Here is a 24,955-nt window from a genome sequence, read left to right as displayed (position 1 = left end):
CCATAACATCTGATGGCTTGTTGTTGAATGTCATTGACAAATTTTGCTACCTCGGTTTGCTATTTACAGAAGATCTTTCTCTAGATGACGAAGTAAATGCACGAATTTGTAAAGCAGTGAACACTTTTGGAAAGCCCCGCACAAGACTACGGGACAACAAACACCTTATAGTGACCTCCAAAATGCTCATCTATCAAGCATGGATGCTGAGCACCTTCTTCTATGGCGCTGAGACCTGGACATCATATGCCAAACAAGAATGGGAGGTCAACATCTTTCACCTGTGGTGGAGCTTCCAAAACATTCTAGTTATAACATGGAAGGACTACCTGACAAATGATATAATGTAACTATTATTATTATTCTTATTAATTTATTTCTTTTCTTTTGCTCTCTCATTCTTTTTGTATCATAGATAAACTTGACATACAAACAAAAGAGATAAAGAGATGTTCTCCAATTTTTTAATTTGCTTTAGATTCATCTGTCTGTTTCTAGAAGTGGTAGCAGGTGGATGCGCGACGAGTTGCACCACATTGGTATTGTTCAGAAATGTGTATTTCAATTGTGCGTTAGATAGTATTAAAGACACTAATCTATATAGCAAAGTTTATTCATTCATTCATGGCAACGAAACCCATCTGTTTCTCTCTCCACGATGTGACAAGAATTCTGCATTAAGAGGATCGAAGCTAACAAGAAGAATTCACGTGAGCAGAGGAGGGGCAATCCAGAACCAGTATTGTCATACCACTCTCCATGCACAACAGTGGTAACAAGAAAAGGATGTACATAAATTTACAAATGTTAAATGCTAAATATATGTATTGAGTGTTGAAGTTCTGTTTATATTAGAGCCAGTTAAAGTTCACTCATATATGAGTGCCTTTCAGTTTTTTCAATCATTCTTTCAAAATTTTCCTTTTAATTATTTAAGCAGCAAATTTTTAGTCAGTTTCGAATATACATTACATTTTTAGTCTCCCTGCCACTATTCAATAGTGACCGTTCAAAGGACAGCACAGAGCGGAATATGAATTTGAGGTAAATGATCAATTTTATCATTACAAATGAACTAATGAGGCCTTAGCTGCTTTTTTTATATATCCGTGAGATTGGTACTATTTATAACTTGAAAGAGCATATTAATGCCAGGAATGCAGATTTCAGCGGTTAAGGTAGGAAGCTGCTCTGCTGTATGTTTATACAGCAGTACTTGGCTCAATCTCTCTCACAGTCTTTTCCTTTCAATTAATATCCTTCAAGGAAAGTGCATTTCTCTGTAAAAGACAAAAATCTGTATAAAGTTCACATTAAGGTGCAAAATAATTCTTTCACATTCTGTAAGACTGTATCAATAGGACTGTATCAGAGAATAATTCGGTCCATTACTGAAAATGCACATAAAGCAGCTTTAATTGGAAGATACCGGAACAAATGAAATTTCATGTTTAAAATTCTTTCTTGTCATTATTTTGTAAAACACTGTTCACAATGGAGTCAAAGAAAGTGGCCATTCTTGAAAACTCATTACAAAATGCAATATGCCAAGACGGCAGTAATCTGAGCTTGGCAACAGTTGAAGGTAAAGTGCCAACTTTTGAACTGGCAGATGGCTGCCAAAGCAACCAGGTTGGCATCCCATTATTAAAAAATGAAGACACTGGTAACATGGTGAGTCATGATGCCACTTTTATGATGCTCTATGAGACAATTTCTCAGGTCTCACAGGGAAACATTTTCTCAAATAGTGAAAATGGAGTGGGCGATACCAAAAATTCATTTGATTATCTGCTCACGACATCACGAACGTAGCCACAGGAAACAGTTCACAAAAGCAATGCAAATACTAGTGAGACACACACATTGACCCAGCTAATGCAACTAATAACACAACAGTTTGCATGGCAAAACCAGGTATTTAACGATTTCAACAATAGTATTAGTCAACAGTTCAGTGAGGTGAGCAAAACTACCGCACAGCAAAAGCAGGCATTTAACAATTTTAAGAATGGTATTAGTCAACAGTTCAGTGTGGTGAGCAAAAATATACCCATTGAATTATCTGACAAATTATCCGGTAAGTTCACAGAGCTCAGTAAACAACTAATACAAGAAATAATTACCGACATGTCCTGCAATATAAATACATTAACGGAAAAGGTAACATCGATAGACTGTAAACAGGAACAAGTTGCAGTTGAGTTGCAAAACCTTAGTGAAGCATATTCTCAAATTCAGGAGACACAATCCGAAGAAATGATGAACACAGTCAGCGAGCTGCAAGATGTATGCGAAAATCTACCTACGGAAATACACAAGTTGAGTCTAAGAGTAGATCAGTTAAGTTTAAAGTCAGAATTTGCCGAAAAGCAGAGAGATAGGTTATGTGCAGATGTAAAGGAAATAACTGAAAAGGCTAAGCTGGGATGCTGGATAAGGGCAGCATGGGCAGCACCCTTGCTGAAAAGGTAGTCTCAGAAGGCAAAATTTATGTAGATACTGCATAAGAAGGTCTAAAAGAGAAGAAAAGTCAACTTCTAGCTGAAATAGACTCCAATTTAAAGGAAGCAGAGGAAAGACTGCGAGGCAGTGTCAAAACTACTGACATTCCAAAACAACATATGACAGAAAACAAACCTATGCTTTTGGAGAAGTTATATACCTGCACTGGTTACCCACACATAATACAGGATTCGCCCATCTAAGGAAAATAACGAAGGTTGCAGAACGCAACAACACTTGCTGACAATTGCACCTGTTGGGCGAGTGTAGTTGCCATGTGCTACCCCACAAGCGAACATACACATCTCTCACTGACAGCGTGGTGTATATGTCAACATTACTTGCCAATGAGGGATTACTTAGGCATCGACAATTTCTGGTATTTACTTCTGAAGGGAAAAGAACACACCCTGTATTTTTTATTAGAGCATTTTGAATTGTTTTACCTAATATCTGGATTGAAGAACAGAAAATCAGATTTGTTGTTGGATACACACAGGGTGATGTTTTGCTATGGGCTACGGGCATGGCAGAACATTGCCACTATTATGAACAGTTTGAGAGGCTCAGACATGGAGTATTCAACCCAGTTCCGTTTAACAGCAAGTATGAGAGCTTAAGTGACTATTTTGAAAAATATTTGAATAAAACCAGTTACTGGACAAACCAAGTATACCCAAGCAGACATGCTGAAAATTTTAAAGAGCCGTCTTCCTGCCCACACTAGGAAAAAACTCATTACTATCTCTGAGCATAATAAAGAATACTTTCTATCTGTACTGGACTCAATAGAGTTAATGTATGAAGAGAAAGCACTACAATCAAAGCCTGTTACTACATCGATAGCGACACAGAGATTTACGGACCAACAAGTAAACAATGGATTTGTAGTACAACATGGGTGGCAACCTTACTCCACACAGACCTATGATAATGGTAACGATAATCACAATGGCAATGGAAAAATCCGTACATACAAAGGTGGATGTTAAAGAAATGGGCAAATATTTAGCAAAAACAATTACAATGGGCAAGTAGCCTATGACCAGCCTGTACAATATGTGCAGACACAAGCTACCGGCAATAATCACCAACCGCTTGGCCAACGCAAGACAATAACAGACAACCAAATAATCCATAGACAGCAGAATTTGGCAAGAGAAGTAACACACATATGCTGTATAACATTCAGAGGCAAAGATAATTTCAGTCGAGAGCCTCTCAGGACACTAACTGGCGTAACCAAACACCAAGGGTCAACATAGTGGAATTTACGCCTAACCTAGAGGTCGATGCCACCACAATGCCGGAAAACTCGAACCAATCAAAGTAGGCCCCCCACTGTGTGACCATGGAGGTGAGTGGGGGCACGAGCTTGATCGACACTTGCTTTATCAGATACCATCATGGCAATGATGTGAGAGATGATCTGTATCAAGGTAATGAGGGTACTATTAAAACCAAAATATTTGACCTTGATGTACCCATTGTGCTTGACACAGGGGCTATGACTAATTTGGTGTCACAGGGATTCTTTCAAGAATTGAAGAAACATGGATGTATATCTACACTGCCAGCGCAAAATTGCAAGCTACACACTTCCACTGGTCAGAAATCATAAGGAGTCAAGATACACGGCTTAATTCCCATACAATTAGGACAGTTTTCTGTGTGATGCAATTTTTTTATAGTAGAGAAAATGATAGTTCATTGTTTAATTGGTATGGACACATTTAGGCATTACCAAGTACAAATTGATATAGGAAAAGGCAAATGTTATTTCATTGTAAATAATCAATTATGAAATAGACCTGACCAGGGGAAGTAAAAATAGATGTATAACTGAAGTTACTCATTAGATTGAAGTTCAATTTGTAAATCCCATAGTTATGTTTGTCAACACATACAATAGCGAACAGTCATCAGCAGAAGATATAAACGTTGACACAATAAACACAGAAGTAAGTGAATCAAAGTGGAACTTAGGGACCTGATACTTGCTTGTATATATATGTATTTGAAAGAAGACCAGGTATTATTAAGGATTTTGTGTAAAAAATGAAAGTGTTATTAACATCGCAAAGTAGAGGGTATGCAACCATTTGTACACCTCTAAGATGTACATATGTATAGTAATATAAAATTTTGGATGCCAGAAAATCACATTCCAGAATTTATCTTCTTAGTTGTTAATGAAAATTTTTGTTTAGTTTTTTTCTTATATGTCAAATGTATAAATGATAAGGTAAGTGGACGTAGCAAAGAAGAATTTTACATTTGTGTATCTACAGACGACGAATCTTTAAACACAATGCCTTGTGCGTAGCCCAGTTGTAAATGAATAAATGAACTTGTGAAACACACAGTAGCGAGCACTGCAATACACAACTCGCCACGTCGCTAATGGTAACAGAGCGATGCAGCGCATGCACATTCTGGAGAAAGCTAGTCAATATACTGCAAGTGTGTGCATGCCAGACACAGCTGAAGGTGTTATTATGTACATGGAAAGAGAATCCTAAACAACGAGAGGTTTACTGAAGTTACACTACTATGTACATTATATCTATATATTTACAAATTTAAGTATCGAAAGTACACACACTAATTATAATTAAGGAACCAGAAAACCTTTGCTGTATGTAAACAAGCGAGTACAATGTAAGTGGCAAACTGAATAAGAGGTCACATCATGCCTATAATACACTTTATCTTTCAGATTATAAGGTAAGTACAGACACACACGTGACAGCAAATGAGTTTGTGATAGGATAGCACGACTGCACACTGAAGTGAATGAATACATGGTTGAATATATGAAAGAGGTATTAGTGACCATCGAGCCACTGCACACTTATCTATGAAGATTTAGTTTCAAGTTAGTATTAAGTTTTATTCTTCCAGGGAATGATGCATTGAAACATCCTAAAATGAAGAGAAATAAATGCTTGTCAAGTGTTAGGTACCATTCAAACATAAGAAAGGACCACACCGCAAGTAAATATTGTTGTAAGTTTATGATATGTATGAATGTGATAGTGTGAAAATATGTGTAGAGGAATAAAGTTGCAGTACATCGGATATCACGATGCTGAACTAAGGTGGGGCATTACCAAATAATCAAGGGTTGAAATCTAACTACTGTGTCGACCATTCATGAAAGCCTCAAACACCTGATTTATATCAAATTTTTTTATACAAATTTGATACTTACATAAACACTGTTTTAGGTTCATTGTACATGACATATAGTACTGATGATACAACTTTGTATACGTCAGCATACGAAATGGTTATCCTTTATACGATGAACGTAACAAGTACATATTGAGGTGCACTTTAAACACTAAATAAGTATTCGATATGAATGGTACTGCCAGGTTTGCATTGTGCTTATAAACAACAAACTATTTTGTTCTGGGGATCAGAATTAAGTATAGTAACGAGACGTGACTGAGCACATAAATGCCTTTCTGTGAAATTTCCTGAACCCAGTAGTGTGTATATCCTTCCTGGAGAATGCTAGAGAGGGGAGGCCACACGTAGTTATGTAAGCAGCATGTAGAATCTGTTGTAGCGACTGTTGTTTACTCCTTTAATTCTCTGAACTTGATAAATATGCTCCAACAAGAAGTCAAGTAATTTGAAATGAAATTTATGGCAATTTAAGCCATAAAGGAAAAAAGAATCTATTATTGTATGAATGTTATGTAAAGAATGTAAAACCAAACAAAAGTAGAAAATGTACTCAATATAATTGGAATTGAGCGATGTAACGAAATTATAATTAAACAACATGTAATAAACAAAATAATAATCAGACTACAATGTATATAAATAGCAAAAATGGCATGTCAACAAATGAATAGGGTAAATTTGTTTTTGTAGATGTATTTTTATGCTTTTTGTTATGTGTGTGGTATGTGGAAAGGACACTTACAAAAGCTCTGTGTGATGCAACAGTATGAAAGATACCCAAAAACAAAGCACAAAAACATATGAAACCTGCCTGAAAAGTGTTAAGTGTGAGTGGGATGTATGTAGGTGTGAACATGATGAACTAAAAAATTAAAATACTTCACGTAACATGAATATGAATTTTCTGTGCTTGACAACGTTGTATAAAGATTAATTTTCTGTGCCTGACAATGTCGTACAAGCACCAAGAAACTTAACCTTGTCGGTGAATGTCTGATGAATGGCTGGTATCCCCACTGAATAAATGCAAGCGACGAGGTGAAATACTTTCCTCAGGTGGCTGATATGGAAACCAGCTGCATGGTTTCATGAAGGATGTCATGCCACTGAACGGAACATGAGCTTCACGAATTCATGCAGTAAAGACTATGTGGACACATGACACGGGCACTCAGGCTTTGTATTGAACACGTGAAACTGAGCAGGAACAGTAACGGACATCGAACTGCACATGCATGCTTCACAAGTTAAACACTGGACAGATACTGACTCACAATAATGGGACTATGCACTCACAGCAAGCACTCTGTTATGAAGGAGGTGTTATGTATTTATGTGTTAAGGGAGCTGACGTGCCTATATAAATTAGTAATCATACAGGATAACTCCAATGGGTGAAAAATGAAGGCTATGGCCATACCAGTCAGGGTTATCAACCCATAAAAAGAGAAATAAGCTCAGACACTGTGCACCTCCATACGACATCAATGCACAGTGGGGGAAATTATAATGTAACATTATTATTATTTCTTTATTTTCTTTTCTCCCTCATGCTCTTCAATTTTTTTAAGTGTTTTAGATTCATCTGGTCAATATTTTCCCATACTGGTCCTTTATAAACTGTTAACTTTTATTGAATTTACCAAAGGATACTTTTATATTTTGATACATGTGCCTTGTCCTGTTATGTGGGAAATCATCCTCTGCTTCTCTGATCATATTGTTATAGTATTCCCATTTCTCTTGTCTTAGGGCTCTTTGCATTTCTTGGTGCAGTTTCCTACAATGTCATATTGTCCCTTTCTTTAATCCATGCATTCCTCATATTTCTTCTTTCCAGAACTTTTTCATGATGACACTTGGTGTTAAACCAAATTTTATTAGGTCTTTTTATTTTACCTATGATTTTGGAAGCTGCTGGTTGAGTACAGCCCTTTAGGTGTCTCCATCTGCTTTCGACATCCTGTGGTTCTGTACTGGTCAGTCTTGGTTTTGTTAGATTTCTCTCAATTTCTTTCGTAAAATTTTCTTTCATATTATTTTTCGGCAAGTTTCCTATGTTATATCTTTTAATTTCTTCCCTATTTCTATTTACTTTCCATCTGAGTTGTACTTTCGTTTTTGATATGATTAACATGTGGTCTGTGTCACAATCCGCTCCCCTAAAGGTTCTGACATCTTTAATGCTGTTTTGGAATTGTTTCTGGACAGCTACATGATCTATTTGATTGACTACCTTCCCATCTGGTGATATCCATGTTCCTAAGTGAATGGGTTTATGTTGAAATTTTGTGCTGCTTTTCGTGAGACCATTTGTCATTGCAAAGTAAGAAAACCAGAAATGATGCACCTTTGACTGTAGATAGATTCAACTTCAAGACTGTTGACCACTTCAGGTACCTAGGAAGTCTTTTTAGTAATAACAATAGAACAAATATAGAAATAGATGCCCATTTAGCAACAGCAAGCAAGACACTTTTCCGTTTCATCAAAATTCTAAGAAAAAGATCACTTAGCAGTAACATCAAAATCCACTTATATCAATTGACCATTACACCTATGATGTTATATGGATGTGAAACATTAACAGTCTGAAAGAAAGATGAAGAAAAACTGTTAATATTCTCAAGAAAAGTACTAAAGAACATTTTTGGACCTGTATATGACGAAAATAACATTGAATGGAGAATAAGAAGAAATGAAGAATTAAGAGAACTGAACAAACACCGTAATATCGTCGAAGTGCTCAAGAGCGGAATGCTGAATTGTGCAGGGCATATAGCAAGAATGACAGAGAATAGACTACCTAGAATGGCATTCAGCAGAACAATAGATGGAATGAGAGGAAGAGGAAGACCCAGAATCAGATGGCGGGATAACATTTGGGAGCACTCAACTAGGATGAACAGCAACAGCAACTGGACATACAGAAGTGGAAGAGGCTCATAGAGCAGGTGTATGGTCGATAAGGCCATTTCCACATGTAAAGTAAAGTAAGATTCATCTGTCTGTTTCTGGAAGTGGTAGCGGGTGGATGTGTGACAAGTTCCACCACATTGGTATTGTTCAGAACTGTGTATTCCAATTGTTCGTTGGAAAGTATCAAAGACACTCATCGAGGTAGCAAAGTTTATTTGTTCATTCATGGTGATGATACCCATATGTTAATCTCTCTGTGATGCGCCTATAATCCTGCATTTTGAGGATTGAAGCTAACATGGAGGGGCTATCCAGAACCAGTACTGTCCTACCAATCTCCATGCACAAGAAGGTTAACAAGAAAAGGATGTATGTAAATTTATGCATGTTAGATGTTGAATATATGTATTGGATATTGAAGGTCTGTTTGTATTACAGCCAGTTAAAGTTCACTCATATATGAGTACCTTCCAATTTTTTTCAATCATTCTTTCAAAATTTTCCTTTTAATTATTTAAGCAGCATCTTTCTCGACACATGCTGCTTTGTGAGAGAGCACGTGCCAAGATAACCCTTGGAAGACCTACTCTGTGCCTTAAAGATTGTGCCAAGCCTGATATAAATGCATTTAATAGTGAATGTGACAAATGGGAAGAGCTTTCTGAAGACCACAGCAGATTGAGGAAACTGATCAAGGATGGTGGCAACTTCCATGATGGTGCCTAGCTCAATAGCCAAGCTGCTAAATGAGCAAGCAGACAAGCACCTTCAACAAACCAATCTTTTGGTTAGGTATATGCTTGCCCACCTGTGGATGCCAAATGGGCTCTTCCAATTTGACTCCTGAGTCATCAAAGGAAGTGCCTGTGTGATGCTATATGACTCTCCTATTAGGAAGTATAGTCCGTTGACTGATTGAATTGATCTTCCGCAACTCCACCTGACAGACTGGCATGTGGGTTTTCATCATGCCAGTCCAGAACTGAAGTGGTTGGAAACACTATCAAAGTTGAATGAGGCACGGTAGATGGACAATGAAAACTCCAGTATGTTTTACATGCGTAACTGCATTGGATAATACAAGGATAGATTTTAGTTCTGCCTTCAGTATCCATTGGGTCCCATAGTTTGCACACTCCACCAATCTGTACACACAGTACCCTTTGAAAAGTTAATTTCCTGAGTAAGATGATAGTTGCTCATTAATTAACATTTTATCAGAAAATCCAGTCTCCTCACACTTTATAGTGTCAACAATTCTTTGCTGAGAACTTCAGCCAGATTCCTGCGGTTTCAATGACCTGGTTTCTGATAAGTTTCTATTCAAAGCAGTAAATTTTCCATAATTATGAAACACACTGTAAAACCATTGTTGGTCTTTAGGAGATTCCTTCAATGAATTACATTCCACATCATGAACTGTTGACAATTGTAAGATAATGTGAACTGTCTTAAATGGACATCTTTCCTAAAGAAGCTATAACTTAACTTATATCAAAAAGTTTTGTATTACTTCTGCCTTTCTGATACTCCTTTTTTTATAGAATTTTTCAAATCTAATTTTAAATTTATGTCAGCTTGTTTAGTAGTTATGAATTTAAAACTTACCAGTCAATTGTACAACAGTTAATTAGAGAAGGGAACATCCTTAGCCGATTGCGGAATGCATCTCCAATTGGGGACATTGCAAGAGTGACATGTAAATTTGCTCTCACACTTTCAATAAAAAGATTGTACAACGCAAGTGGTGTCATTTCTCCTTTTCTGCCCTATAAGAAATAATAACATCAAATATTATACAAGGATACATACTTATAATAAACACTGTCATTTCTTGCTGGGAAAAAGTAAACAACAAATATGCAAATGAATTTTATCCATAGTGGATGCTGTTGAACTCTGTGACTGTTCCTTTATAGGGTGTAGAAAAATTTCCGCTACCAGTCACTGGTAGTGGAAATTTTTCTACACCCTAAATATACAAATATTTTAGTAGAGGCCACAGCTTCCAGAATTGCTTGAATAACAAGATTCTGCCATGCTGGCTGTCACTGAATGGATTGAAATTTCTCTTTATTTTGTTTCTTTAAAGAGCAATTTTGGTTGTGAAGCCATCAAAATTGATACACTTGGATTCAAGTCAACAAATACATCAAATGGTCTAGCAACAAAAGAAGACATGATACCAAAGGTACTTTGAACAGCAGTAATGTATTGTCAAAACTATAATTTCAGTCACTGAATATAAACAGACAGCTTGATAATAGTCATGCCCATGTAGACTGCAACACACTGGTTGCAGCCCAGTTTGTAGATCACATGGCTGCTTTCACAGGTAACCCTGTCTTTGATGGGTTAGGAGATGCCATTGACAGTACTGGAGTAGGTTGTAGTAGGAGGACATACAGACAGGTCTCACATCTAGGGTACCGCAGGGATATGTGCCATGAGACAAGGGGTTCTCCGAACAGAGATGGATAAAAAGTATTGCATAAGTTAAGTGTTCTGACATGTACAACTATGGCTAGGTATTTCTCATTTCAGGGCAAGCTGAGAGGCATTCAAAACCCTGATGGAGAATATGATTCAGCTCCTTCAATCCTGGGTGTTTCTGAGTCATAAAACAGACTTGGGGAATGTGGGAGATGGTACATGACTGGTGAGACAAGGGACACGAGATTTATTTCTGCATCAGGTTTAGAGTGTAATCTCAGTTTGTAAAGGCCTCAGTGAGACCCTTGCCATATTTGGAGAGGCATCGTTCATCACTACAGATGCAATTACTGTGAGTGGCTAGGCTGTATGGAAGTGACTTCTTGGTGTGTAATGGATGGTAGCTGTTGAAGTGAAGGTATTGTTGCTGGCTATTAAGTCTAATATGGAGAGAGGCATTTATGTTGCCATCCTTGAGGTGGAGATTGACATTGAGGAGGTGGCTTGATGAAGTGAGGAGGACTAGTTGGAGCAAACAATGTGTCAAGGTTCTGGAGGAATGTGAATATGCTGTTCTCAGCCTTGGTCCAGATCATGAAGAACCAGTTAGGGGTTAGAGAGTCTGAGTAGTTATGAGGGATTACTCTGATGCCCTGCAAATGGGTTAACATCAGACTGCTGTGGCATTGCCCATCATTGAACCACAGATTTACTTTTAGGTGATGCTTTTAAAGGAGAAGTAATTGTGCGACAAGAAACAGATGGTCATGTTACCAGGAAGGAGATTGCAGATTTGCATTCAGTCAGGTATTGGGAAGGGTAGTCTCTCAAAGTTGCACGATCGTGGGCATAGGGGGTGTTATTTTAAGGGAAGTGGCATCAATAGTTATGAACAGGGCACTAGACGGATAGGAACAGAAACTGTAGAGATGGAAAATATGGTTGGTTTCTTTTACATAGGAGGTTAGGTTACAGGTAACAAGCTGGACATACTGGTCCACAGAGCAGAGATTCTCTCTGAGTGGGCATAGAAACCAACCACAATGGGGTGCCCTGGATGGTTTGGTTTATTAATTTTATTAAGTGTGCAGAAGGTAGTGTGAGGGGAGTGGCAGAGGTGTGGAGACAAACATTGTTAGGTGACAAATTCTGGGATAGACCTACTGACTTCACAAGTGACTGGATATCCCACTGGATTCCTGGAATGGTGTCACTGTGGTGGGCATTGTAGGTGGACATATCTGCCAGCTGGCTGAGTCCTTCCGCCTTTGTTGACAGGTAGGGGTGCAAGGTCATGAACAGTTTTTATGTGGTAGGCTGTGGTTCTTTCTGCAAATGTGAGGTTGGTTTTTATGTTGTGAGATTTTGGCAGTGATGGTGAGACAAGGCTCAAGGTTAGGAAATTATGGAAAGTTAAGAGAGAGCAATTTGGCCACAGTAGGCATGGATCATGGTTGGGCATCAGAGTAAAGCTGATTGTGGCAGACTTCTACACTGGTTGTTGACTGAGTCTCAATTGTAGAGTTACTTGTGATAAATGTTTCCACTGTAGGGACTGGTAAAAGGAGAGCATGATTTACTTTGTGAGTGGAGTGAAATGAAATGCCCTTGGAAAGGACCAATACTTCTGTGGGATTTATGCATTTGGAAGACGTGTTCATGACTGTGATGCAGGTCAGTTCGGGCTCTGAGTTTTGTAGAGTGGCAGGAGGATTTTTCTGAGGGTGTGATAAATGTAGCAGGTCTGCAGGGAAGGGTTTGGTGTCAATGAGGGGATTCGAAGAAGGTTCAATGAAGGCTCCAATGGTAGTGGTGGATACTATGCGGCAGTATGAGGTGAAGAGATTGGAGAGATTCACAATTACATATTTCTGCATGTTATCCTGTACCTTTCTGCACCTCACTTACTTCGTTGCACCCATACCTAACAAACCCTCTTCCCTTATTCAAACAAGCACCTTACTGATCTCATCTCGACTATTCACACTTGCTGCACTCTATCATTACACCTGTTCGCCCACCAGCCTGTACTCCATCAATTACCATCTTTTTATTCGTTCTTTTCTTCACACTGAACTCATCCTGCATTCATATCAACTTTATTTAATTTTCAGTTTTCAATTCCTCGTTTTATGCTCTTTCACTGTACTTCAGCAGTTTTCTACTTTTGTCGTCTTTTCACATATTTTTATTTATGTTTTATGTGTTTCTTATCCTGCACTATGGATCTTGCTCCTTCCAAATGCACCTATACAGAAAATTTTCCCATCTTTAGAGGACTCAGTCCAGCATACAGTTCATATGTTTTTGTCTAGCTCACACAACCCACAAACGGCCTAACTATTAAGTTACCCATCTCTGGTTGTTAACACCCCACTCCCCCTTCCATAATGACCCCTACATGTTCAAATTCCATCAGCCTCTCACCAACCTAATCCTGCATAATCACATCAATATGGCCCAAACCTCCTTGTACTACCTCCTTTACCTCCACACAATTATCCAACTCTGCAATCTCAAATACTTGCATCTCATCTCCTAGACTGAAGTCCTTGCCCTCCATGTACTAGACCAGCATGCACCAACACCACCTCAAAAAACTGCCCACTCTCTTCGTCTCATTCTTCCAGCTTGGACAGCAACCACTACAGCAGCCTCCATCAAACCTCCCCTGGATCCCCTCAAAGCCACCAAACTGTGCCTCGCACACCTGCTATCATTACCGCACCCTCAGGAACCCCCTCCCACTACTCTACAGAATTCAGAGGATACAAAGACCCAAAACACACTCATAAACTTATCATTCAAATGGCTCAAACTCACAGAAATATCTATCCCAGTCAAAAATCTAACTCTCAAAGTAAGTCATGCTGCAACTAAAGTTCTCCTCTCCTCCCAGTCCCTACAGTGGAACATCACTAGCCTTACCAATCAGACTCAATCCACAATCAATACTGAACCCTGAAATACTCACTTTACTCCAACATCCAAGCATGATCCATCCCTACTGCCCCAAATCAGCTCTCACATCCACAGATAGAACTATAATCCACCACCTAAACACTGACCATGAGCTTACAATCTTATCTGCCAACAAAGACTCCTCCACTGTCGTTATGAAGCGCAGCAAATACCTGGTGGAAGATTCGGCCAGATATGCCCACCTAGAACCCCTGTCAGTGACTCCATTCCACAAATCAAGCAGGACCCACAGTGAAATGTTCCACTGGTTCTTGGTTCTTTACTGTGATATCCGGTGGCGAAGTAAAGTCTGACTGAGAGCCAAGACTTCCTATTATTCTGTCTTCATCCCTTCATTATTTCAACACACACACACCAACCTTGACTGATCAAACTTCATTTCTTGGAGTGTGGCACTTACCACTGGAAATTAGGAGTACAAATCCAACATCCATGTCTCAAAATAAATACGAAGCTTCTGGCTATCAACATATCATATACTGCTTACATTCTCCTTGTTCACATTGATTACACAATACCAAAGTGTTTGTTATCCAGATCATCAGAATTATACTGATAAGGACTAAGTCCAAAAATGGTCTACCTGATATAACGCACTCCAACTTAGTCCATGCATCTTAATAACAGATTCCAACTTAGTCCACGTATCTCAATGACTTATGACATCATAGGCATTACCATGACTGAACTTCCTCAAAGGCATACACCACATCTCCAAGGCAGGACCTGACGATACAGTATAATCCACATAACCAGCAGGTACCAGAAACATGGTAAGATGTTTATCATTATCTTGGCTTGCAGATATCCTGTGTCCATCCATGTCATAATACAAGTGCACAAATAAAACATACATCAAAACAATAGATCATTTTATTAATTTTAAAAGTAAACTTTTATACTGGTGATCATCATTTGGTGGTTTGAAAAATGATTGTGTAACATGACTTCACCAAAGTGATATGTTACATTACGAAAGTTCCTCCTCCGATGCATTGGTCCATCCCAGAAGCTCTTCTCGATCTCTTCCCTCAACCCCACCACTCAAAGCACTTCTAACTTCTACATGCTTCCGAAAGTTGATAAACCCAAACACCCAAAATACCCCGATGTGGCTAATTGCTGTACACCACAGAGAGAATCTCTGCCCCTTATCTTATTATCTGTAGCCTACCCTCGTATATACAAGACACCAACCATTTTCTCTAAAGACTCTCCACAGCTCATGTTCACTTGGCACTCGGCACCCTGTTCATCACTGTGGAAGCCACCTCCCTCTGCACACAAATCCCCAATTCCCAAGGTCTCTACACTAACACTATGTTTCCCAATACTTGACTGACTTCAAACTTACAACCTCCTTCCTGGACACCATGACCAACTATATCCTCTCCCTTATTTACTTCTCTTTTGAAAGCATCACCTATAAGCAGATCCATAGTACATCAATGACCATCTATGTGGAACTATCTTACACTAACCAGTTCATGGGGCATCTAGTGAAACCCGTCCTCACCACCCCAAATAACAGGCATCTCAAAAGTTTTAGATTCACTGATGGCACCTTGATGACCTGAACCAAGTACGAGGACATCGTATCCACATATCTCTGGCACCTCATCTCATTCTGCCCCATTTACTTCACCTAGTCCTTCTCAGCCCGAGAAGACACCTCCTTCGATGTCACCTCCACCCCAAATATGGCTACACCAGTACGTCTGTCATCTGTAGTGACAAGTGGTACCTCTCCAAATATGCCAAGTAACACTGAGAGATGACCTTGCTTTTTGGTCCCCTCCTCCAAATCAACCAACTTAGGATTGAGACCTTCACAGAATGAGATTAATCTCCAAATTCAATCAGAAACAGATCTCCTGTGCCTTGTATTGACAGTCACCTACCACACCCAACACACCAACAGTTGTGTCACAAAGAAACACTCCTCTTGTGGCTCAGTACTACCACAGTCTGGCAAAACTGAATCATGTTCCCTGCCAGGATTTCAATTGTTTCTCATCTTGCTCTGAAATGAGAAATACTCTCCTCACTCTTTCATAATGGTATTTGCCTAAAACCTAATCTCCACACTATCCTTGTCCATCCCTATTCCCATCCTCTTGTCTCATGGCTCATATCGCTGCAATAGACCAAGATGCGAAGCCTGTCCATATATTCTCCCACTATAACCTACTCCAGTCCTGTCATAGGTATCACCTGACATCAGTAAGGCAGGGCCACTTGTGAAAGCAGCCACGTGATCTACAAACTTAGTAGCCAATGTATCACATTCTACGTGGGCATGGCAACTAAGGAGCTGTCGGTCTGGATGAATTGCCCATCAACAAACTGTGGCCATGAGGCAGCTGGACCACCCAGCTGGTGAACACACCACCCAACACAATGTGTATCATTTTAATGATTCAAAGCTTATTCCATCTGGAGGCTTACCAGGTGTTCTGAGTTTGCATTCCCATAACTCTTCTATCCCGAATCTTCACTAGCTCCTGTTCTCCACCTACCTCTACCCTTCCTGATCCCACTACAATACACACATGCCTCCTATACCACCAATGCACCTACAAATCTCCCTCTCCAGATACTGCAGCACAGCCTTCTGGTGTTGCACCTAGCAGCCCTATCCTATCCCCACATCATCTTTGAACACTCCCACATGTAGCACCAGGGTCTTCCCTCATTCCTGCCCTGTTATCCCCTTACATCCCCACCACAGGCACCTTTCTTACCTGCACCACCCATCCCAGCACATTACATCTTGCATCAGATGCAGTTGCAGTCAGGCCTTAGTGCCCAGAGTCAGTAGCTCTGTGTGAATGTGTGAGCAAGGAAGGAAGACTAGGACTTACTGTGCCATCAACATCATGAACATTAGAGAACGAGCACATGTTCAGAATGTTTCGAGGAAGAGACAGAAATCGGATGTGTCTGGCACTTGCCTGAAATGAATTAGCAAAATGGCAGAAAATTTAAATCTGGACAGCCAGATGTGAATTTGAACTGTCATTGTCCCGGATGCAAATGCCATGTGTTAATGGCAGTGCCACCTCGCTTGGTGAATGTGACTTCTACTTCTGAGGAAGGACTTTGCCTGAAAGTTTAAACATTTCATTTTCTTTCACAGTTTCCACCAGAATCCAGCGCACAGGTATCACGCACTGTCTAAGGTGTCAGTGGACCCACTGTGGTGAGGCATGTGGTCTGCACACCATTTGCCCCCTGCTGAAATCATATGGATGAAGCATGAAATCTCGTCTTTGATTCCAAAAAACAGGCACTGAACATTGATCTATACAGACTGCATATAGAACTAGTGGATCACATTAAGATCCAATAGCCTTGCCACAGTGACAACACCAGTTCCTGTCAGAGCACCGAACTTAAGCATTGTCAGACTGGGCTAACACTTGGATGGGTGAATGTCCAGCCTGCCGAGCTCTGTTATCAGGCAGGGTACACTCGGCTCTTGTGAGGCAAACTGAGGAGCTTCTTGATTAACAAGTAGTGGCCTCAGTCTTGTAAACGGACAGACAGCTGGGAGGGCAGTGTGCTGACCACATGCCGCTCCATACCCGCGTCCAGTGATGCCTGTGAGCTGACTGAGGATGACACGGTAGCTGGTCGGTACTATTGGGCCTTCATGGTCTGTTCAAGTGCAGTTTAGTTTAGTTTCAGTTTTAAATCACATAAAGTTTCCACCATTTTCGATAAATTAATGCACACAGTTAAAACATACACAGATACCATAATTGAAAGAAAACATGCAATATAACAAGAGAAATTCACCAAAATGATAAATCACACGAATACCCATCAATCGCATCACCAATACAACAAATACACTTTTCACATGGGAGTGTTTGATCTAACAGACATAATATCATCTGAACATGAGAACAGCCTACTCGAAAAGGGTCCCCAACAATGGTGTCACACAGGACAACAGAGAATATCATAACAGAAACCAAACACATAATAAAGTAACATGAAAAACACCCCTGAATTCAATGAAAATCTAACAGGAGACCTAGTTGCTGAGGAAATAAGAAACATAATCAAAGAGAACAGAACCACTATAAAGGAAAGCACATTGACAACTGAAGAGAAAACCTGAGGAAAACTACAGAAAAAAATTAATGCAATAAAATGCCATCATCACAAGGGTAGTTCAATCACAGTCATAAAACAACAGGAATACATTAATAAAACATTAAAATTCATCCAAAGCAGCAACATCACATAACTAACAAGTTATCCAACAAGCTGACACCAAAGAAACTTATAGGACACACTGAAAAACATAGAAACAACTTTTACACACACACAAATTAAAAGAATGATACAGAAAAATCCCATGGCCCACATTTTAAAATCATTGCCTAAAGTTCACAAGCCTGGAATTCCTATATGTCTATTGATAAACTTTACCAAAGGACCAACATACTACTTAAGTGAAACACATACATAGTCTGCTACAGACAACATACAAACACACTGAAAACAGAAGTCAAAAGAAATCAGGTGACTTAATAGAAAAAATAAGAAAGAAAAACACCAAACTCAGCAACATCAACTTCATTTGACATAATTACCTTGGACACAAAAATTCCTACAGAAGAAACTGTCGACATCAGAGAAAGAAAGCGACAACTACAAGGACACATTCCCACATCAAACATACAGGAAATATCAGCCATTCTCAGGCTCATCACAGAGGAAAACTACTTCACATTCAACAACAAATTTTACTCTCTACAAGATGAACTACCTATGGGATCCTGAGTCACTGACATTTTCCTCAATCAGGTAGAAAAGAAAATCTTTGACAAAATAGTAAAACCAAAACAATACAAATTAATGTATTGATACAGATACAGAAATGATATAATTTGCCTAACTGATGAATCACAGTCTCACATACAAGAACTTCATGAGGAGACAAACACCATCCACCCACAAATACAGATCATTATTGAAGCACAAACAGATGAAAAACTTAATTTACTAGAGCTCCCTATACACAAGAGAAACAACAAACATGAGTTCACAACTTACAGGAAACCCTAAATCTCTGGCACCATTATTCACAACCAACCCAGTCACCTCATAACTCACAAAGAGGCCAGATTCAGATATTTACAACACATACTGAACAAAACACCCATAAACAAACATGATTACACACTAAAGCAAACTGCACAGGATACAGGACATGAAACAAAGAGAATAGATAAAATAAGCCACAAAATACAAAAAACAGGCCACACAGTATCATGAAACATACACACAAAGAACCACAACACAATATACAACAAATCAGCAGGCACTCAGCAACAAACAGCACAGACTGACTTACAACAACAAAGTCACACGTAGGGTGAGCAATGTTCTAAAGAAATAAGGACTAAACATAGCATACAGAACAAACAACACAATACACAAGAGACTTGAAAGAAATACTACCAACACTGACAAATACAGCCACTCTGGTATACACTAACTAACTTGCAATTGCTGTCCATCTGTATATGTGGGCCTAACATGCACAGATTTCAGAACCAGGTACACAGAACATCTCAGAGCACTGAGAAGCAATAGCTCAACTCAACATTCGGAGATCACCTGATAGCACAGAATCACCACCCAGCAAACAAAGAAACTGACTTAAAGATTCTTAAAACTATAACAGCCTATACCAAAAATGAATAATAGAAGAAAACTATCACATCCAGAAATCATAACCCGAAGGAAATAAAGTACTAAATGAATACACATCACTGTGCAATAAAATCCTGTTTGCCTCAGTTGAAGAACTATATAAATAACACCCACACAAAACTCCCCCCCCCCCCCCCCAAATCACCACCGCCACCACTCACTTTGATCCCTGAACACACACACAAACCAAGCACCATAAATGGCAACAATGCTTCAAATCTGCACACCTTACACAGACAAATATGCCACAAAACAAATGAATACTACACAGCCACAACAACATGTAAAGGTCGTGAAAACACTGTGCAAGTTCAAAAAGTCACAGAAAATGCCTGTGAAATGAAATAAGTGATAGAAATCAGCATGTTACAACACCACAAACAAAGCAGACAACACCACAACATCAAAGCTGTAAGTAAAATATGAAATAATGCATTAATACTCATTTTTGTTCAGAAAGCCAAAATAAACAAAAATAAAAATTACATTTTGAAGCTTCTGGATGAGAAGTTGTAGATTGTGTAGCAGACGTGCTGTATAAATATGTTTTCGATACTCCTGTTAAATACAAATTATTGTTAGGTGTGGGAGTTATTTTCACAGTTAAATAAAATGGACAACATTTTTCATGGCTTAAGGCAAAAGTTCATCATTTGCTTTAAAATTTGGGAAAAGTTGTAACACCACATAGCCACCTCATCAACCATTTTCTGTTACCACCTGACATATGTGGTCAGCATTTGTGGCTGCTGTCTGTTGTATACACAGTCCAATAGTTTTGGCCCCTGTAAAATGCTCTATCCCTATTCTAACAATATGATGTATGAGAGAGGTGATGTTGTGGGGGTCTTTCACAACTGCCACAATGGCCTCATTAAATAGTCAAACATTCGAAAATCCAGGATGGAATGTGACAATATTAGATAAGGAAAGTTGCTACTCACCATATGGCAGAGATGCTGAGTCATAATAGGCACAACAAAAAGATTCACACAATTATTGCTTTTGGCCATTTGTCAGCAATAGACACACATACACACACTCACGCAAACACAACTTGCACACACGTCTGCAGTCTCAGACAACTGAATCCACACTACAAGCAGCAGCACGATTGCATGATGGGAGTGGTGACTGGGTGGAGGTAAGGAGGAGGCTGGGGCAGGGAGGGGGAGGGATAGTATGGTGGGGGTGGCAGACAGTGAAGTGTTGCAGTTTAGACAGAGGACAGGAGAGAAGGTGGGGAGCGAGGAGGGAGGGGTGGGGGTGGGGAGGTGTGGGGGGTTGGGGGTGTTACGTAGAAGAAAGGAGAGAAATAAAAAGAAATTAAAAGACTGCGTGTGGCGGTGAAATGATAGCTGTGTAGTGCTGGAATGGCAACAGGGAGGGTGCTGGATAAGTGAGGACAGTGACTAACGAAGGTTGGAGCCAGGGGGGGATATGAGAACGTAGGATGAATTGCAGGGAAACTGTCACCTGCGCAATTCAGCCTGCGCAATTCAGAAAAGCTGGTGTTGGGAAGGATCCATATGGCACAGGCTGTGAAGCAGTCATTGAGATGAGGGATACCATATTTGCAAGCGTGTTCAGCAACAAGGTTGTCCACTTGTTTTTTGGCCACAGTTGCTCAGTGGCCATTCATGTAGACAGATAGCTTGTTGGTTGTCATGCCTACATAGAAGGGAGCACAGTGGTTGCAGCTTAGCTTGTAAATCACAAGACTGGTTTCATAGGTAGCCCTGCCTTTGATGGGTAGGTGATGTTAGTGACCGGACTGGAGTAGGTGGTGGTAAGAGGATGTATGGGACAGGTCTTGCATCTAGGCCTATTACAGGGGTATAAGCCATGAGGTAAGGGATTGTTAGCAGGTGTTGTGTAAGGATGGACGAGTATATTGTGTGGGTTTGTTGGACGGCGGAATACCACGGTAGGAGGGGTGGGAAGGATAGTGGGCAGGACATTTCTCATTTCAAGGTACTACGAGAGGTAGTCGAAACCCTGGCGGAGAACGTAATTCAGTTGCTCCAGTTCCAGATGGTACTGAGTTACGAGGGGAATGCTCCTCTGTGGTCAGACAATGTGACTTTGGGAGGTGATGGGAGGCTGGAAAGAAAAGGAACGAGAGATTTGTTTTTGTACAAGGTTGGGAGGATTAGTATGGTGAGTGAAGGCTTCAGTGAGACCCTCGGTATATTCTGAGAGGGACTGCCCGTCGTCACCCCCACTGAGAGGATCTCTGCTCTTATAGACCAACACCTTCAACCTATTACCCGGAACCTATCCTCCTACGTAAAATATACCAATTTCCTCCAACAACTCTCCATAGCACCTGTCCCTTTACCACATGGTGGCCTGCTCATCACTACCAATGCCACCTAACAGTACACTAACATTCCTAATGTCCATGGCCTTACTGCTATTGAACATTACCTTTCAAGATGCCCTAAGGATTCCAAACCAACAATCTCCTTCCTAGTCACCATGACCAACTATATTCTCGCCCACAGTTATTTCTCCTTTGAAGGAATTACCTACAAACAAATCCGAGGTATGGCTATGGGCACCTGCATGGCACCATCCTATGCTAACCTATTCATGGGCCATCTAGAGGTATCCTTTGTAAAAACCCAGACTCCGAAACCCCTCCCTGGTTTACATTCATTGATGAGTTCTTTGCTATCTGGATTGAAGATGAGGGCACCCTATTCACATTCCTCCAGAACCTCAACAACTTCTCCCCCATTTTCTTCGCATGATCCTATTCAACCCAACAAGCCACCTTCCTAGATATTGACCTTCACCTCAGAGATGGCTACATCGGTACCTCCGTCCATATCAATCCTGCTAACCACCAGCAATACCTCCACATCGACAGCTGCCACCCATACATAGAAAGCAGTCCCTTCCATACAGCCCTGCCACCCATAGTCGATGCATCTGAAGTGACAAGCAGACCCTCTCAAAATATACAGAGGGTCTCACTGAAGCCTTCACTGACCATACTTACCCTCCAAACCTTGTACAAAAACAAATCTTTTCTTTCCAGTCTCCCACCACTTTCCAAATTCCCACAGTCAGGCAACAGAGGAGTATTCCCCTCGTAACTCAGTACCATCCACACAATATACTCGTACATGTTACACAACCCCTGCTCCCAATCCCTTACCTCATAGCTCGTATCCCTGTAATAGACTTAGATGCAAGAACTGTACCATACTTCCTCCTATCACCCCCTACTCCAGTCCAGTCACTAACATCACCTACCTATCAAAGGCAGGACTACTTGTGAAATCAGTCATGTGATAACCACTGTGCTCCATTCTATGCAGGCATGACAACCAACACACTATCTATCTGCATGAATGGCCACTGACAAACTGTGGCCAAAAAACAAGTGGTCAACCCTTTTGCTGAACATGCTGCCAAATATGATATACCTCATCTCAATGACTGCTTCACAGCCTGTGCCGTATGGATCCTTCCCAACAACACCAGCTTTTCTGAAGCGTGCAGGTGGGAACTTTCCCTGCAATATATCCTACGTTCCTGTAACCTACCTAGCCTCAACCTTCTTTAGTCACTGTCCTCACCCATCCAGCCCCCTCCTTGTTGCCATTCCAGCACTAGACAGCTGTCACTTCACCGCCACACACAATCTTTTAATTTCTTTTTATTTCTCTCCTTTCCACTACTTACCCTACCCCCCTCTCAATCTTCTCTCCTGTCCTCCATCTAAGCTGCAGCACTTCACTGTCTGCCACCCCCACCATACTATCCCTCCCCCTCCCTGCCCCGGCCTTCTCCTTACTTCCACCCAGTCGCCACTCCCATCATGCAATGGTGCTGCTGCTCATAGTGTGGATTCAGTTGTCTGAGACTGCAGACGTGGGTGCAAGTTGCGTTTGCGTGAGTGTGTGTATGTGTGTCTGTGTGTCTATTGCCGACAAATGGCCAAAAGCAATAATTGTGTGAATCTTTTTGTTGTGCCTATCGTGACTCAGCATCTCTGCTATATGGAGAGTAGCAACTTTAATTCTCTAATATTGATTCATTCAATAGTCAGTCATACCTGCTTCATGCACCTTTTCCTGTTACATTTTCTTGGCATGGAGGTAATGCTTAATGAATTCCTCTGTTGTGTGATGTCCTTTACTAGAATAGCTTGGTGCATGTCTTTTCAGCTCCTTTCAATAAGTGTTAGATTTCGTTTGCTTCTGTCATATTCATTTTTACAATGTGGCATAGGGCAAAAACATACTATATGTTGAACTGTGTCATTACTCTGTGATACTGGGCCATTGTCTTCAGTTTTTCTTCCATTAAGCAGACTTGCTGCTGATTGTTGCCAAATGTTTTCGTCAATTTGATGTGGAATTTGTTCCACCTATAGAGTTTCTCTTCCTTGTTCTTTGAACTTCTGTTAGGCTATGCCGTCCAAGTAAAACTATATGTTTGTCAAATATATCATATTATCCCACCTACTGTGTTTACAGACTCAGTCAAGTCCTTTCAGCCATTTTATAGGCTCCTGTCCAGTGTCTCCAGAAAGCACTGATTGATTCCTGACACAAAGCTAGCTTGTTCTGTTCAGGAATTCACTGGTATTGTAAATATACTGACCTTTGGGATGATGTACTACTTATTTTCTGATTCCTGCTCATGTGAGTGACAGCTTACAGTGATGTCGATATTATGAAGCACATGGGATCTCCACCAAATTATGTCACTTCATTAACATAGTCTACTCCATAACAGGGCCATTAGTGAAATACAGCAATTATTACTGAAAATGTGTTTATTACTAACGCCACTTTAAAGTCAAAATGGCTTCCTGACAGAGGGTACTGTAATTTATACCGACATTGGATATTTCAGATTACACAAACATTAGACACATGAGAAATTTTGAGAACCTTCCAGAAATGGCAGGTACTACATAACAAATAACTTCTGCTGATCGGGTTTGAATTGGTGTGTGGCAGCATGCAACATGTTGCCACTAACCACTACATCACACTTCATTAAACATAGCTCATGGCAATATTTTGGTCAATTCCAGATTCTGAAAGTACTCATTTACATTCTATAGAAGACTGGAGGAAATGGAGTTTTCACAAGCACAGGCTCTAGCTCGTGATTAAATTCCTCAAGGGATCCCCCATTACCAACAATAAATAATTTATAG

General features: G+C 40.1%; 1 protein-coding gene across 1 annotated transcript in view; it reads right to left on the bottom strand.

The window, feature by feature from the left end:
- Positions 1 to 24,955, bottom strand: part of LOC126336262 (dynein axonemal heavy chain 3) — a 1,127,841-nt gene that overhangs the window by 400,685 nt on the left and 702,201 nt on the right. Inside the window, exons 42-43 of the mRNA XM_049999758.1 lie at positions 23,853 to 23,858; positions 10,231 to 10,391 (exon numbers count right to left, since the gene is read on the bottom strand). Of these exons, the coding sequence (XP_049855715.1) occupies positions 10,231 to 10,391; positions 23,853 to 23,858 (167 nt within the window). The remainder of the gene's footprint in view (positions 1 to 10,230; positions 10,392 to 23,852; positions 23,859 to 24,955) is intronic.

This window comes from Schistocerca gregaria, chromosome 2 (assembly GCF_023897955.1).
Source record: "Schistocerca gregaria isolate iqSchGreg1 chromosome 2, iqSchGreg1.2, whole genome shotgun sequence".
NCBI lineage: Eukaryota > Metazoa > Arthropoda > Insecta > Orthoptera > Acrididae > Schistocerca > Schistocerca gregaria.
Note: the sequence above shows the minus strand (reverse complement) of the source record. Positions and strands in the feature narration are given on the sequence as shown.